Source organism: Haliaeetus leucocephalus, unplaced genomic scaffold (genome assembly GCF_000737465.1).
Source record: "Haliaeetus leucocephalus isolate CR32 unplaced genomic scaffold, Haliaeetus_leucocephalus-4.0 Scaffold0, whole genome shotgun sequence".
NCBI classification, from domain to species: Eukaryota; Metazoa; Chordata; class Aves; order Accipitriformes; family Accipitridae; genus Haliaeetus; species Haliaeetus leucocephalus.
The window spans coordinates 2,182,828-2,200,125 of NW_010972436.1; the positions used below are offsets into that span (position 1 = coordinate 2,182,828).

The following is a 17,298-nucleotide window of genomic DNA, read 5'->3' on the forward strand; positions in this document are numbered from 1 at the left end:
CCCCTCCCCCCCCCCCCCCCGCCGCCACCCCCGCGCGGGGCGGGCCCTGCTCTTAAAGCGGCCGCAGTGGGTCCCTTCCACCCCCGCGTCCCCGCCTCGCACGCTGCCAGCGTCTTAAACGCACCGGCCTGTGAATGCAGCCACGCTCCAAAACTGCTGGTTTTTTTCCCTCAATTTCGGGGTGACGCACGCCCATGGAACGGCCAGACCCGGGATCAGACCTCCCCAGTGTAATAAGCCGCTGCCGCTTTAAGAAGAGCGGCCCCGCCCCGCCCCTCGCAAAGATGGCGGCCCCCCTCGCCTTTCCTCCCTCCTCCGGGATGGCGGCGGGCGTGACGCAGCGGCGCTCGCCGCGCTCCTCCCGCCCCAATCGCCCCTCCCTGGGTGCGACGCCTCTGATTGGCCCCTCCCAGGATTGGAGGAGGGGGTAGGAGAACGACGCGGTGATTGGCGAGCGGCCGGCGAACAGCGCGGTGATTGGCGGGCGGCCGGCGAAGAGGGCTGAGGTGAAATCCCGCGCGGAGGATGCTGGGGGCCCGTCGTGCTTTGCGGCCGCCGCCGCACCGGGCCTGGCCCCGGTCCGCCCTCAGCCCCGGTCCCCGCTCCGCCTCCCCCGGATAACGGGCTCCTCCTCCTCCTCCTCCTCCTCCTCCCGGCCCGGTCAGGCGGCAGGCAGGCCGGGGATCTGCCGTGGAAGGGAGGTGTTACCCGCCGAGGCGGAGGAGTTAAAGGGCCCCTGAGAAGGGAGGTCAAATGTCGCCGTGAGGCGCTGAGGAGAACCGGGTGTTCTTCGTAGAGCCAGGAAAGGACCTGCCGGTGCCGGTGCTGAGCTTTCCTGCCGGGTGGTGTATCAGCCCGGCGGCTCTCGGTTCTCCTTTACCGGTGCTGGGTCGCTCGGTTCAGGGAAGGGCCGGGCCGGTGACCGGGTTTCCCTCAGGACGTGGGGGAGAAGCTGCCTGAGGCTCCAGAAAGATGCAGTTCTTTGGTCGGCTGGTGAATACTATCAACAGTGTCACCCAAATATTCACAAACCCTTACCGGGTGAAGGAGGTGCCGGCTGCGGAGTATGCCGCTCACACCTGCCTGAGGGAGGAAGGCAGGGTGGCCCTGTATAAGAACAACCTTGCTCGCTCGTGGGATTGCCTGCTGGTGAATCCCCAGAACCCACAGGTCGCTTTCCGGTAAGTGACAGACCTTTAGCAATCGCCACTCTTGAGTGTGAAACTAAAGACCTGAAATCTCCAGTCTCGGGACCACGGTGCTTCGCGGCTGTGGGCGTGGGGTGACGTGTTTGATCGGGAGTGGGAGGCCCTTGCATGGGCTGGTGGAGAAGTCATCAAAACAGCTTGTGAGAACAGGGCAGGGCTGAGTCCAAACACTGTGAAAACAGGCAACCATGAAATAGGTACTTTGGTCAGAACATCCAGAGGTACATGTGCTTCCACTCGTACTTGTTGGTGCTTTAGCATCTGAGCACGGGATACTTCAGCCCAAAGGTTAACGTTCCTCAGGATGAGGAGGTGCTCTTCGCTAACGATGTAGGCTTCAATTGTTATCATCAATTAATATGTGTAATATGATTGAAATAACCAGGGAGCTGCTGAAGTCCTGTGCGCAGCCCCCATCAGTTAATATTTAAAATAGGGAAACAATAACTAGACGTGATTTAGGGTTTAGGAGCTAACTACTAGACAATGGGACTCTGTGTTTATGTCAGAAAAGGTAATGGATTGTGGTCTGGTCAATAAACCTTGAAGAACCGCTTGGAACTGTCAAGATTAGGGAAGAAGTAGGTAAAAGGTAATTCCTACAGGGGGAGATTGCGACCACTGACTCATTGACCACCTACTGAACTGATACCACCTACTCAAAAGAAGGCAATGAAGGAAGAAGACAGAGTCTGTGCACTGATGTGCATGAGAGGCAAAGAAGAACGAACCAATCATTAAGAAAAATAGTAATGAATATCTATTAGTTAAGTATATAAATATAAGAATTTTTGAGACAAGTGGGTACTGTCTTGAGACAGGCACCCGTTCATGCGCATCAATGAAATCAATTTGAAAATACCTCGACTCTGTGTGTTATTGGTTTGCACACTGTTTAAATGAACCCCGTTTGTGGGACAACACCTTCTTCCCTTGGAAGAAGTGTGACACCAGGTGAGGAGGAATAGGAAAGTCCCCGCACTAATGTTTGGAGAAGAGCAGTTTCTCTCAGATATGTGGGATGGAGGTTGTTTCTCTGAGCAGGACCAACGCTGTATTTGCCTTTCCTTCAGGCTCTTCCAGCTCGACAATGAAGCAGATGCCCTGGTGCGTTTTGAGCAGTACGCCGGGCAGCTGCGCCCTTTCTACGAGAGTGCACGCCAGCCCTTGTTGCTGGAGGATCTCCAGCAACTCAGTGACTGCTTCCGCAACCACCCCAGCTGGTCCTCGGCACACGTCGCGGTGGAGATTGGCCATCGTGAGAGCTTCCGGCACAACCACGTTCTAAGGCAAGGGACGGGAGGGGTCTCCAGTGGGCCTGGTGCTGGGAACGAGCTCGGGAGGGCAGGCTAGGCCAGATTTGGGTATCCCGGCTTGATGTACCAAAGCAACAGGGGCGGCTTCCTAGGGGAGCTTAACACCTGTGGTGACTGCAGAGGTCGTGTTTAAAAGTGCCAGTCTCGGTCTGTCTTGCCTGAATGACAGATGTGGTAGGAAAGGGGGTCTGATGGTCGCTGTGTAACCTTAGTGGCAGGCTTTCGACCTGCTGCTGTGGACGTTAAAGCCCAGAGCTCTGGTGTTTGAGCTAAAGGATTGAAGTGTTTTGCTAGAGGCACTAGTTAGATTCTTACAGCCCTGGTGGAGCTGCTTGTTGTAGGGGGTTGTGGCTGACTTCGGAAACCGTGAGAGAGGAGGTGCAGTAGGACTGTCTTTCTGGAAATGTTTTTTGGCCACAAGCCCTCATTCCCCTTCTGTGGGTAAGTTCATTGAGAATAGGGGAGACTAGTGAGGAGTTAGGGGACTGAGGGACTAATGGCAGCACCTCCGACAGATCTCCTGCCTTTCTTTGGGCAGGGTGAGCTGCTCCCATATGGGGGGCAGAGGAAGGAGCAGTGTGTCAGGGAGAGGGTCCATAGCAGGGCTCTTTGGTGGCCCTTCCCTGGCCAGAGGATGGGCTTTTCTGAACCTCGTGGTTCGCACCAGCTGGGCCTGTCACAGACATGGAGGGTATCTTCATATCAGCTCCCAGTGCAGCTGCGTGTCCTTGTCTTCGCAGCCCTTCCTTGGCCTCACGTTTACTCCTCTTTTGCAGCTGTGTGAACAGCACGGACAGCGAGGATGGCTGCACCCCGCTGCACCTGGCGTGCCGCAAGGGAGACATGGAGTGTCTGCTGGAGCTGCTGGACTGCCACGCGCGGGTGGACATTACAGACAGGAACGGGGAGACCGTTTTCCACTATGCTGTGCGAGGGAACAGCCCCCAGATCATCGAGGTGGGAGTGATTTCAAAGCTGGGGGGGAAGTGGGACTAGAGTGGGTCGTCTCTGTGCTGTGAGGAGGGAGACAGAAAAATAGCTGCAGATGGGAGGAGAAAGTCAGTTCCCTCTGCTGCAGCATCGAGTTAATGCTTGAGGCTGATTTCAGCCTCTTTCTTCCCTTTACTGGTGCTGTTTCCTGTAAGCGGGCTCCAGACTTCACATTGCAGTGGAACAAGGATATTAAGCGAGTTTCCTCAGAAAGTGTCCTTCATTGCTGTTTGCATCAGACCTTCATCCTGCCTTTCCTCACGCCCTTGGTTGTCCCTTCTCCTTCTACTCCGAGCAGGGTGTTTGGTTTGGGGCAGAGTTATCCCGTGGGGGAGTGTGTGTTTAGGCTGCTGTGGGGGAGCATGTGCTGCCCGCAGACTGACAGTTCAGAGCCACCCTGGACTTTCCAGAGCTGCAGAACCTGTTGTTTGAACTGAGCAGCCTTGCACAGGGGACAGCGATCAGAACCTTGAGGCAGAAACAGTCTGAAGCCAGAGGCGTTCTCAATTGCTGAGAAGTGCTGGGCAGAGTGACAGGGCTCATAAGGGTGTGGGTGGCCTTCCACATTGGTTCCTGAGGTCTGTCAGCTCCTCAGCACCCAGTCTGAGTGCGAGACCGTCTCTCCCCTACAGCTGCACCCCCTGACGTTTGCCCAATACCTGTTGTGACAGCTCTCTCTCTGCCTGCCAGACTGTGCTGGGGTTTCCTAATGCGTGGTGGGGGAGGGCTGATGATTGGGGCTTGCCATGCTGTGGAGCAGGGCAGTTAGGACCTTCGTATTAGAAAAATGTCCTCTTCGTTTATTTCCCTGATGGCAGCAAATTGGCTTGTTTTGACAGAAATAATTCTACATCTGATCTGTCTCCTGGATTTTTTTTCTTTTCTCTCTTGATTCCTTCCTAAACCAGAGAAAAGAAACTCTAAATTCCCTCTTGTGTGCACCAGGGCTTGCAGGGTTTCCCCTGTACAGCAGTGGGATATTTTTGTGTAACAAACCAGTCAGCAGGTAACAGGTCTAAAATTTATGGGGAGAATAGGAAAATTCCTTCAAACATATCACCACATGTATATTTTAAACAGAATCCTGTTTGTACCTGAAAGCAATGGTGGAGTTGCAGGGGAGGTTGAGCTCCTGCCTGCTGACTGGCTGTGGTAACTGACGGGCCCACAGCAGGAGAGGAAACTACTGATTTCAGTTAGCTCTCTCATTTGGTTGGGAGTCTGCTGTGTCATTCAAGGTGGTGTGAGCCCTCTTTGGCTGAGGGGTGTCTCAGAAGCACCCAGGCCGGAGGAATAGGGCACAGAGAGCAGCAATAAACCCTCTGGGGAGAGAAAACAAGGAGCGCTTCCATAGCTACTGTGTTGGAAGCAGGGGTGGAGGGGATGGGCTGTAGCACTGTGAGGAACCCAGTGCTCCAGAGTCTGTTGTCAGAGGTCAGGAAGAGGGACAGTGCTCTTCCATGTCTATTTATTTATCTGTTGTCTCCTCTTCCCAGCTCCTGGGCAGAACCCCAACTGCTGGCTTGGACCACCTGAGCCATGAAGGGCTGACTGCTCTGCATCTCGCTTGTCAGCTGGGCAAAGAGGACATGGTTCGGTCTCTGCTGAAATGCCATGCCAGCTGCGGTGCCATGGGGACGATGGGCTACCCCATCCACACAGCACTGAAGTTCTCCCAGAAGGGGTAAGTAACCACTTGGGCTGCCAGAACAGAGCTCTTTCTCAGGTCTGAGGACCTGTCTGCTTGCTCAGAGTTGTCCAAGACTGGACCCCTTTCAGGACAGTGCTCAGTAGGAGGACGTCCTGTGCTGTCCTCTGCTGCATCACCAAGTTGGCAAAAGAACAGAGAGGTGCTGATGTGGAAAAGAAAGAAAAGCTTTCAGAAGAAAAAGGGGTTTTGCTGAATTTATCTGCATATATTATTTAGTATCAGACATCAGGAGAATGTTTTTTTAAAAAATGTTTATGAAATACTTTTTCTCAGAATGAGCTGTGAGAAGATGATTTACTGATGCTTATATAGTATTGCCAATTGCTGTACCTCTGTCTTTGAGTGCTCTGATCCTAATAAGCTTTCATTTCAAAGCCTAGTTATTCCCATCTCCTGTGGGCCAAAGGTACTCTTGACTCTTAATAACACACTCGAACTGAATCAAAAGAGGCAGTGTTTACTCTCTGTTTTGTTTTCCCTGGAGAGATTTGATTCTCTTTGTATGTGCTTTATAATACTTAATTTTCCTAAAGTGTCCAAGCTTTACAAATAGGGCACTCAAGTCAACACTAGCTGCTGGTAGCTAATTTTCCAGCATTTTGAAAAGTGCTTTCCAACACTGGAGACACATTCACAAACCAAAAATGTGCTTAGGTCCCTTAGTTTGCAGTGGGGCTTGATCTTTTGTACATGGTTTATTTTGTGGTGTTTCAGAGTGGAGAGCATATGCTTGTTTCATAAGTCCCTACCCACGCTTTCTAGGCACTAGATACTAGTCTGTTGACAGTAGGTGTGATTTCTTTCGCTCAAAGGGAAGTACATAGATTCTTGATTTCAGCAAGTATTTAACTATTTCAGTTTTATCCCCATGTTTCCATGGAGAGAGAGGTAGAAGAGAAGAGAAGAATTTCCTCTCAGGTCCTGAGAGTTCCCAGAAATGCCATATTCCTGCATTGGAGATGCACACAGATATTGCTCCACAGCTTGGAATTGGGAAGGGGTTCTCCTGCCTCCTCCAAACGCTGTGCTGCTTGCATGCTTCCTGTTGTACCCTTCCTTTCTAAAAAGAACAAAACAAAACTGCAGCTGAGGAACTTGCAGGTGTTGCAGAGAGCCTGCCGCTGCTGAAGAGTTTCCTGAAAGGGCCTGGGCAGGAGGCAGGTGCTGATGTGAGTGGAAGTCTTGAGTCAAGACGGCAGCCACCCATCCCTTCATCTCATTGTTTTTGCCAGGTGTGCCCAGGCCATCCTCGAGGTGGATGCCAGCCAGGTTCACTCCAAGGACCCACGCTATGAAGCCACTCCGCTGCACTGGGCAAAGAAGGCAGAGGTAAATGGAGCCAGTCCGTGGCAAGGGTCTGTGCTGCCACACAGCACCCGTTTAATTCCTCCTGCTGCTGACCTCTCCCTTTCCTGAGTGCATGTGCAGAGCCCTGGGAGTGTCAGAGCCCAGCCGGCAGCCCGGCGTTTGCTTCTCTTTGCCCTGTGCTGATCAGTGCTGTTTGCCACGGGGGATGGAGCAGTGGAGCCTCGCAGTGAAACAAACTGGTGGGCTCATCCCTAGTATGTCATCCTTGGCTGTGAAACTGCCAGCTTGTCCCTTTTCCCTTTTTGTTGGGGAAATTGCAGCAGTGTCACTGTTACCCCTGGGGGGAGCTCTCTTCTCATTACTGACAGTGTCACTGAAAGAAGCAGATTGATGCCTTGAAAACTGCAGGGAGGGTGTGAGGTAGGCACAGTGTGGTGGCATGTGGGTTATGGTCCATCTTCTGCCAGAGATGGGCAGATCAGTGGTGTGATATGCCATGCTGGAGCACCGGAATAGTGTTTGTTGCAAGCAGAGGACATTCCTATGGCAGGACTGTTTTCCCTCCTGCAGTATGACATCCCTCTCAGAAATGTCCCATGGAGTTTCAGAGCAGACATAAATCTGCTTGGCTTATAAAGAGAAGATCAAAAAGCAGACTTTTTCCCTCCAGTCTGCAAGGATTCTGGCCTGAGCAGGAACTGTTTTTTCTCCATTGCCCTCAGCCACTTACTACGCTCACATATAAGTCCCAAAGCATCCAGGAGCTCTAGGCAGATTGTGAAACCACCAACTAGTTCTGTGGTAAAGGATAGAGAAAACCCATCTCCAGTGCTTGGAACAACGCAGCTGGCATCTGCCAGCCAGCCGTGTCCAGGCTAAGGGTCCCACCTCTTCCCCTGCTTTGCTTGCCATGAGACCTGGATCATTTGAGCTCCCAGGTCGTTATCCTCACAATTGCTTTCTCTTCTTGACCTGGCACGTGCATGCTTGAGCACAGATGACACAGCTGCTGCTTGAGTACGGCTCCGCGGTGAATTTGACCAGCCGGACAGCTGACATGGCTCTGCACATTGCAGTCAAGAGGGGACGCTTTGACTGCGCCATGGTACTGCTGACACACGGGGCCCACACCAATGCCAGGGGTCAGGATGGCAACACACCACTGCACCTGGCCATGAAGGTGAGTTTTCTGCAGAGGCTGCTGGGAAGGAGAGAGAGGATTTTCTTGAAGGGTTGAGGCAGGAATGGACTCCTTTGAAATTCTGGCTATTGTCTTTCATGGGGTGATCCCTTGTGGGTGTGTTGGCTAATGAAAAGAGGAGGGAGGTTAATGAGAAATCATGTAGCCAAAGGGAGTGTGGCCTTTGACTGAGCTTTCTCTTGTCCCCTAGCATGACCACCTGGATATGATCAAAGCAATCATCGTGTTTGGAGGAGATGTCGAGATCCCCAATGATTTTGGGGAGACACCAGGGCTGTTAGCTGCCAGGAGCAGCAAAGGTGAGGGAGCATGTCAGCAGCCTTACAGGGTGAACCCAACATCCTGTCTCCCCTTGGTGGCCAAAACAGTGTTTTGGGGAGAGGTGAAAACGTGCCAAGCGTGGGTGATGCTTCTCCAACGTAACGTGCTTTCCCAGCTTCTAGTTGCTCACAGGGTAGGCACTTCCTGAACTAGTGGTGTAAGCTTTGTATTAATACCCCTTGATGAATTTCTCTTCTATGAGACAGAGATGCAAGAGGAAAAGCTGTCACGCACTCACCCTCTTTCAAGCCACAATGTCAAGCACTGCAAGCTCACAACGGGATGACGCAGTGCTGCTGAACCGCCCGGGCGTAAGCAGACACGGGCGGTTCTTCAGTGGCAAGAAGTGTGTGGCACACACCCTTGAAGCTGCACAGTGTTGAGTACCGCTGCTGTGCACAAGTCCTGCTACTTGGTGTTCAGAGAGATACCTGGGACATGCTTTCCCCCTCCCCAGGTCATCCCAGAGGTTTTGTGAGGGTCAGGACTGCTGATGAATTTGGCAGACACCCCCGCTCCCCATCCTGGTGTGTGCGTGCACTGATTCTCTTTCTGATCTGTGACTCCCCCCTTCGTCACCTAAGGTGCGAACCGGAAAGTGCTCTTAGACCTGCTGCAAACTGTAGGGACCGAACGCTGCCACCCACCCAACCCTGACTCCCCAAGCCTGGCACCATCTGCCGCCTCCTTCTTCCTGGAAGGCCAACCTTCCTCACGGAGCAGCTTCAACAGCTTAGGTAAAGCCTTCCCTGGCCCTCCTTCACTCTCCTCCCTTCTCGCTTCACAGTGCTGTCTCGCATCTCTTCTTCAGATGGGCCGTGCTTTAGGGACTGTCTCCTAGCTCACTCTCAGTTTGTGGTGACTCTGTCCTCATTCAGCTGTTGCAGGATCCCATCTCTTTTCTCCGCTTTTCCTGTGTGTGTACTCTCAATTCTTGTACTCTAAAGTTTTGTTTTATAGACCTGACACAGTGCAGCTCTGTAAAAAGAAAAGGGAAGACTGGTTCCCTCACCCCTCTGGAAGAGCTGTAGGACTTAGTTGCCTGCACGTACTTTATCCACTGGGTCATGTACAGAAGGGGAGGTACTTGCTGGTCTGCCTTGAGGACCTCCCAGTGCTGGGCACAAGGAAATAAGAAGCGTTGCTCATTCAGATCCTGGAGGTCAGCAGCTGGGAGAGGGAAGGGATGAAGCCCAAGGATAAGCGATCCTGGTCGCAGGGTTTATGTTACGCATAGGAAAAGACTACCTTAGGACATACGATTGTGTTGTAGCTTGTGCTCTTGTACTGCCCAGACTCTGTGAATAAGTGCACGGGTCTATTCTAGGTGCTGGGCTTTCCTCCTCCAGGGAGCTCCAGAGCTTGGGCAGGGGCAGCAGGAGGGGTTACGGAGCGGGCAGTGGGTGAGCTGGCTCGGAGGGAGGCTCTGACCCTCGTGAGAGGGGCCTGCAAGCAGATAACAGCCGCTTGTGGTCCACTTTCCCACTCTGGTTGGTGGCTTACTTTGCAAAGGCCTTGCTGTAGGGCCAGAGGACAACCCCCTCCTGGCCCTGGAGTGCGTCTGTGTCACCACAAGTATCGCTGGCTGCTGACACCAGGACTTTCTTCTCACCATGACCTTGTGAAGGCAACCCCCCCAGTTTCAGCTCTGATGCAGTGACAGAGCAAGGACCTTTTTTGTCATGGACTCTGGCCCTTGAAGAAACTCCTCACCACATTCATCGTCATCCACAGCCACCTTCTGGCCTGGGTGGTGGCAGTAGTATTTAACTTCTCTCCCCCTGTTCTTTCTTCTTTTGGTTTCGCAGGCTGGCTTCTCACCTAGCCTGGATTGGTGCCCCACACCCAGGGTGGCCTGGGTGTACATCAGCTGAGGGGTAATGACAAGCCACCCTGTCCCCACAGCTATCCTGCCTAGGTTACCTCACAGGAGTAGATTTAGGTTTTATCTTACGGCTTGCAATAAACTGCGTAGTGGGCACGCTGCTAGGCTCTGCCTTCTCTCTCGCCTACTGTGCTCATCATCTGCTTCTACAAATCCTTCATCTTTGCCAGTGCATCTCCAGCTGCCTGCGCTAAAGGACGGGATTTCTCCTCCTTGGTGTAGAGTTTAATCTGGGGGGGGTACCTGGTGGCTAAGGGTAAGATGGCTTGTGTCTCCTGCAGGGAGCTTTATTCAACTGGGAAGGGAGCTGGATGTCCTCTGTGTGATTATGGTGGAAATCATTTACCACACAGGTGGGAGGTTTGGGTATCCTGACCAAGCTTTCTGAGGGCAGAGAGAAAGTAAGAGGGAAGGTTTTTTAATTAATTAAGTATGATTTGGTTGACTGCTGTCTCTGAGGCACATGTCAGAGGATTCAGGTAGCAAAGTGGTCTCTAATTTTTTTTTCCCTTTTGCATGTTCATGGCCCTCTAGGGTACAAGGACCTTCTGTATGTTTCCACAACACTTGGACAGTTGTTGAAGGCACCAGATGTTGTGGACTCACCCAGTGAGGGTAGAAGAAAGTAAGTGAGGAACAGCTTCTGTCTGGGCTCCCGTGCAACTTGAAGGTGAAATCCGTGTGTGTGAATTGTGCCCACCCACACCCATGGGTGTGCTGTCCTCAGAGCTGACATTATTTAATGTCCATTGACGTTGCAGTTTTTGCCAGAACCTTGTGATAAATCTCTGTTCCCATAAACGACCACCGCCTGTTCCTGCCTGCAGCCCTGGAGTTGCAGTGGAGCTTGACCTCAGCAGGTGAAACCCCTGCTCTCTCCCTCCCCTCTGCCACTGGGCAGCAAACGCTGTTTTGGCTTTGTGATTTCCCCATCTCCACGTGCTGCCCTGACGCTCACCCGGCTCCTTTGCCAGGCTGTGCACTGCCTCGGCAGTGCCTGCACCTCACCTTGCACGGAGCGGAGGGAGGGTTGGCACTGAAGTGCTGCTAGCAGGAACTTAGGGCTGTCTGCTTTTTTATTTATGACACAATACACATTACTACGTGGTAAGGGAATTGGATGCATTTTCAGCTTGTGAATGTGTGGTGTAGAGGTTAGAGGTGGCTAAAAGAGCAAGTGCTGTTGCACCAGCTCTGATGAGGCTTATCTGGCTGAGTCTGGTCTTACTTGCATCTGAGGAAGCACCGCCGGATTTATTTGTTCACTGATTACACTGTCCGCAGCAGCGTTCTTGTTTCTGGCATAGTTTCCCATCCCCAGGGCCATGTTCCCATGCAGCGTGCTGTGATTTGTGAGCTGTCCCACAGCTCCCAGTTATCTGTGTCTGTCTCTCTCCAGTCACGACCGCCTCCTGTGCCTGGATGGAGGGGGCATCCGTGGCCTGGTGCTCATCCAACTCCTCCTGGCTATCGAAAAGGCTGCGGGCCGTCCCATTCGTGAGATTTTTGACTGGATTGCGGGGACCAGCACTGGCGGGATCTTGGCCTTGGCTATTGTACACGGTGAGGACAGTGCAAATAATGGGCCCTTTCTCGCTCCTGTGGGCCCGAGGGCTCCTCTGTGGGGAGCAGATGTGGGGTGGGAGCTGCCTCTCTTGAGTCCCAACTGAGATTTGTTGTCCCTGCCAAAGGAGGGAAGAGATGTTTGTTAATGAAGGAAAGCCTAGACCTGGCTTTGCGCTCACTTCTCACGTCAGCTGGCCTTGAGCAGCTTTCTGGGTTTTGGGAAGTGTGTGGTGGCAGAGTGCAATGGTCTGTTCTTCCTGCTTTCTCCACGGGGGTTTTACAGCAAGGTGATCGACACTTTCTGGTAGTGGGAAACTATGCTCCAAGCTTGCCCTTCCTCTTTAATCCCTCCCAGTGATGCTGCTGAGGTTCGAGCAGATGACAGGCAGCTTGGGAAGGGGATTGAGAGTGATGCCTCCCATCTCCTGCTGGTCCTGGAAAGTCCCAGCTCTGATGTGCTGTTTGTTCTGCCTGCCCTTCCTCCTACCCCCTGCTCCTGCTGATGCTGTTGCCTGTCTCAGGAAAGTCCATGGACTACATGCGCTGCCTGTACTTCCGCATGAAGGACATGGTGTTCCGGGGGTCTCGGCCCTACGAGTCGGAGCCCCTGGATGAGTTCTTGAAGAAGGAATTTGGGGAAAACACCAAAATGACAGATGTCCAAAAACCCAAGTAAGTCTTGCCTGGGGCCGTGCTGGTTGATGCTCTTGTGAGTGTGCTCTAGACCCCTCTCAGCAGAGATGCTTAGCCTCTCCTTAGAGCAGATCTGGAGGAGTGTGATGTGCAGACTATTGAAGCCATAAGTACATTTTTTTTTTTCCATTTTACTCTTATTCTGTCATGTCCCCTCCCCCAGGGTTATGGTGACAGGGACGTTGTGCGACCGGCAGCCAGCTGAGCTCCACCTTTTCCGGAATTACCCCGTACCAGAGACAAAAACCTCCACTGAATACAAGACAAGCGCATCTTTCAAACCACTCACTCAGCCAGAAGGTAAATGCTAGCACACAGCAGTCTAGCTGGTTGACAGGGGAGGGGACCATCCCTCAGAGACAGAAGATTTCCTGTTCTTCCTCCCATTGCTCTGAAAATCAGAGTGGCTCAGCAATGGCTCATCCCTGATCTTGACTTGTAACTTGGTCCTAGTGATGGTTCTCTTTTCTCCTTTCTCCTCCTCCCTTGGCTTCTCTTGTACCAGGAGCCTGGGCTGGCTAGCAAGGTTCATGAGGAAGGGGTCTGCTAGAGGAGTCCTGCGTACAGTCAGTACCTTTCCCTGTGCTCTCAAGAGCAGATTTAACACAGAAAAGCTGTGTAATTGAAGCATGCAGCCCTCTCCAGCTTGCTTCTTCCTTTGTCTAGCAAAGGTAACTGGTTCACCAACAAAATAGCAGCAATGAAGCTGGTAGAGAGTGAAATTGACCCAAGATATGTAGAAAGTGGTGAGAACATCTATAAAAGCCCCCCAAAATAATCCTATGCATCCAAGCAGAGGCTCTACTGTTGGGAGAAAGAGGCACAACTATCTAGGGCAGGGTCTTCTAGGATTGCAAGCCTATTCTGCTTTGTGTTGGTGAAGGCGGGGTGCTTCTTGCACACAGGAAAGTTGCTGCAAGAGGCTGTATGCTTTCTCTTCCTGCAGACCAACTTGTATGGCGTGCTGCCCGCTGCAGTGGCGCGGCTCCCACTTATTTCCGGCCGATAGGCCGCTTTCTGGATGGTGGGCTGCTAGCCAACAACCCGACTCTCGATGCCATGACGGAGATCCATGAGTACAACAAGACGCTGATCAAGAAGGTGAGGGAAATCCTGTCCCTGACTGGTAAATGGGGCTTTATTGGCTCCATGAGCCTCCCTTGAAGGGGAAGAGGGTTTGGGAATGGATGCCTCTCTAGTGGATAAACAAGCCAGCAGTGCAGCACCCTAGAAGGGAGTGTATGGAGGGGGATATGTGTTGGGATGGTGGCTGAGAGGTGAAATACTTCTTCTGACAAGGGTGTGAGATGGGGAGGCAGCCCCATCAGCCTGTCCTTGCTACTTTGAGCAAGGATGATTCAGCTGATGGTTGTGTGTGGCCCTTGACGCAGCTATGCATTGCCTTTTTGTGCCCAAAAATAAATGGAGAAGATAATGGTAGGGCACTCTGCAACGCTGAAGAGCGAATGCCTTCTGTGATGTGGCAAGTTCCTCAAAAAGACGACTAACTACTGCCAGCTGCTGCTCCCTGTAGCTGAAAGGGGAGGTGTGTTGCCAAAATCACTGAAATAGTTGGACTGTTTCACAGTCATCTGGTCCTAGGACTCATCTTTGGGGTGATCCCATGGGTTTGGGTGCAGCCAGGGGTGTAAGGGACAGAATAGTGCAACTGCTGAAGTCATGTGGATTATACCTGTCTCTCCAGGCAGTACTGAAGGGGGAGGATGGGGAAGAGAAAAGGCTACTGAGCCTTTTGCCTTGGCTTTTAGAGCTGCCCCAAGACTGCTGTGAAAGACACGCTCCGCCTTAATTGCTGGTCTTTGCAAACAAATCTTTTCTTTGTCCACAGGGTCAGAGGCAGCAAGTAAGAAAATTGGGATTGGTGGTCTCCCTGGGGACAGGGAAGCCTCCACAGGTCCCAGTGAGCTCTGTGGATGTTTTCCGCCCCTCCAACCCTTGGGAGCTGGCGAAGACCGTCTTTGGGGCCAGGGAGCTCGGGAAGATGGTAGTGGATTGTGTGAGTACTGGGAGGAAGGGATGGAGGAAGAACCCTGGGGCTGCTTGCAGGGAGGGAGCAAAGGTTTTCTGTCTTCAGCTTCTTCCTTTTGGAAGAAAATTTTATTTCCTTGGAACTGCTCCGACCATGGCCAGTTCAAGGAATGGACGTAGTGGGTAACTTAAGAATTGCAGGAGCACAGCAGGTCTGAAGCCCTGTCTGCCTCTCTGGGGTTTTGGGTGCCCAGGGAGGTTCTTGCAGCTGAAAGGAGCTGAGGACAGGATGGTGATCAGTGACACTTAGGAACACTTGCAGGTGTGAGTTTGTGAAACTCAGTATCTTTCCAGGGAGATTGATTATTATCTGAGCAACCTGGACCAAAAAAACCCAAAACCAACAAACATGCCTCAGAAAACAGAAATTCATTTTTCTTTAGAAAAGCTGTTATCCCCACTGGGAAAATCAGTAAATGCTAGAGAAGTGGGAGTGTCAGTAATAAAAAGCAGTAGTTCAGAACTGTGGTTAGGAGCGTGTAATAGGCATATGTTCTTGCATGCTTCAGAAAGAAGCTCATTAAATGTTGTGCATGAAAACACTCCAAACAAATGAAAGCCAGAAAGGTCAGAACTGAGGTTCTGACTATAATCTTAATTCTGTTGCTTTATCTCCTTTTAGCTTGCTAAAGCCAGAAAACACCCAGAGAGGTCCCTCTGCTTCCCTTGTCTTTTATTTCAGGGCTCCCAGGGAGGCTGTCTCAGGATAGCCCAGAAACCCTGTAGTAATCATAGGCTCTGCTGGTACTGGGCTTGGACAGAAACAGATAGGGATGAAATCCCAAGGAATCTGATTCAGACCATCCTGGGGATTTCTTTAAGGGAACCCACTTGGTGCTGGGATGGATGGAGGATCTGTAGGGTGCAATTCCTTGTGTCCCAAGGATCAGGAGCACTGTTCTTACATGGAAAAAAACCCCAAATAAAAAGCCACCCCACTCTTGGTGGTGAATGGTGCCATCCAGGATGCACTTGCTCCTGGTTTTCCCTTTGCCTCTGCGGCTTGTGCAGTTCGACTTGGTGCCAGGGAAGCCTCTTGCAGGCAAGGGGAGAGCAGTGTGACAGTCAGGCTCTAACCGTGGGCCTGTTTCTCCTGCAGTGCACTGACGCAGATGGCCCAGCTGTGGATCGTGCCAGGGCCTGGTGCGAGATGACGGATGTCCCATATTTCCGGTAGGAGCTTCCTTTCCGCTCTCCGCTCAGACCTATTTTTATCCCTCTCACTTCAGACCTGGCTGTGGCATGCATCATCCCAAATAGTGTCCCCTCCAGAGGCATGCCTACCCCCCTGCCCCCTCTCCTCGTGCCTCAGTGACATAACAGAGGATGCCGTGGCCCGTATGAGGTGATGCACCCAGCACGCCTTGTCTGGGGTCAGTTAGTGGGGGCTCAGGGGATGCTGTCTAACAGGGTCCTTCGGGAATGTGCATCCTGCCCTATTCCACCATGCACAGCATGTTTTAAGACTCGTGCCTTAGGTGGTGCAGTTGCTGAACTGTGGCTCAGCCTTGTGTGTGGTTTTTCCTTGAAGGAGGGGGAAGGCCTCCGCTCTGCAAGCCCGCTAGATAAGGGCAAGCAAACACCCGGGACAGCAGGAACCACTTAAGAAAAGTCTTGCGCTTCGCAGGCTCACTGCTTCATTGCATTCGTGTCTGTGCCCAGCTGATGATGCTGTCTTGCTGTATGCAGGCTTAGCCCTCAGCTGCACACGGAGGTGATGTTGGATGAGGTGAACGACACCGTGCTGGTGAACGCTCTCTGGGACACCCAGCTTTACATCTACCAGCAGCGGGAGCAGTTTGAGCAGCTGGTGCGACATCTCTGCCGATGACTGATCTGGAGGTTCCTGTTCTGCATCCCAATGGCAAGGAGCAGCAGACACTGAAATGGCTTGGATTTGCCTTTAAACCGAGGTGTTGAGGTGGGGGAGGGACGACTACTACTAATAATAATGAGGAATTAATGATATTTAATAGACAACAGTACACATACACGTGTATTCCAGGACACACCCATGTATTCCCGGACAGCTGTGAAATGCTGACAGTTATCTTTGTACTGTAGCCCCATCTCTGCTGCTATGCTCGGTTTTGCTGCCCTGCTATGTGACCGTACAGCCCTTCCTAGAAGTCAGAGTCCCCACCTACCTGTTTTGAGCTGCAGAAACTGGAGTCTGTCTCCTATCTGTGCAGCACCCCCACTGACAAAGCACCGTGCACCTTTCCACATCACAGAATGAGCCAAGGCCAGATAAAGGTTCAGGGATTACTTGACCTGCTGGGGCCAAGGTATTTTGGAGTTTATAGTATGGGGAAAAGGGATTATTCTTCCCTCAACATGCCTGGTTTGAAGGGGAGAAGAAACACTGCAACTTTCCACAGTAGATATGGCACAGAATGTTGCGACTGGCCTTGGGAGAAAGGGGAACCTTTCCTGAGCCAGCTGTCTTCTGTAGCACCTTCCCCTTTTCCCCCCCTGAGATGGGCTGGCAATGCAGGTACTGACTGCACCCAGGGTGGGAGCAGATCCCCCCCAGAGACTGTTTTGTGCCACCTGATTTGTTGTGCTACTCTTTGCTCAAGGGCTGAGATGTGAAAGCCTGTCTTTACTCACAGCGAGCTCAAGATGAGGGACAATAGCCTTGGCTTGGTAGAGAGATCATTTCTCTTTATTCTTAACATGGAATTGAAATGCTCTGAGATAGCTTCTTTGGTGGGAACCTGACTCTGTGACAGTTTGGATTTACTTCTTTTACTGCTGGAAATCCCATTGTGACTGCTACACTACTCGGTGTTTCTTCAGTAAATTTTGCATATTTATAAGTAGTTTGTGTATCTATTTGGAGGCGTTTTGAGGAGTAACCTGAAAAACTGAATTGTTAATCATTTTCTTTTGACTGAGTGGACTGCTGTTGTGAACAGTGCTTCTATGCAAAACTAATGTGGCCTGAAATAAAGAGAGTTTTGCATTTGGTTCCACTGTCATGCATGGTTGTCTTGTCTCTCTCTCCATCCTGCAAGGTCCCAGAGGGATTCTGAGCTTGCAGCCTC

At 52.0% G+C, this 17,298-nt stretch overlaps 1 protein-coding gene across 1 annotated transcript; it reads left to right on the forward strand.

The window, feature by feature from the left end:
* Positions 1–634: 634 nt before the first annotated feature.
* Positions 635–16,171, forward strand: PLA2G6 (phospholipase A2, group VI (cytosolic, calcium-independent)). Its single transcript, XM_010568413.1, has 16 exons — positions 635–1,181; positions 2,282–2,497; positions 3,301–3,481; positions 5,011–5,198; positions 6,458–6,554; positions 7,531–7,713; positions 7,925–8,033; positions 8,640–8,792; positions 10,475–10,565; positions 11,340–11,503; positions 12,028–12,178; positions 12,363–12,499; positions 13,146–13,300; positions 14,049–14,216; positions 15,348–15,421; positions 15,938–16,171. The coding sequence occupies exons 1-16, from the start codon at positions 973–975 to the stop codon at positions 16,077–16,079; spliced, it is 2,418 nt and encodes an 805-aa protein (XP_010566715.1). The 5' UTR covers positions 635–972; the 3' UTR covers positions 16,080–16,171.
* Positions 16,172–17,298: the final 1,127 nt, after the last annotated feature.

Coding starts and splice junctions, on each gene's coding strand:
- PLA2G6 (XM_010568413.1), top strand. CDS start 973: ATGCAGTTCTTTGGTCGGCTGGTGAATACTATCAACAGTGTCACCCAA. Junction 5,199..6,457: donor CTGAAGTTCTCCCAGAAGGG/GTAAGTAACCAC, acceptor TGTTTTTGCCAG/GTGTGCCCAGGCCATCCTCG. Junction 12,179..12,362: donor ACAGATGTCCAAAAACCCAA/GTAAGTCTTGCC, acceptor CCCCTCCCCCAG/GGTTATGGTGACAGGGACGT.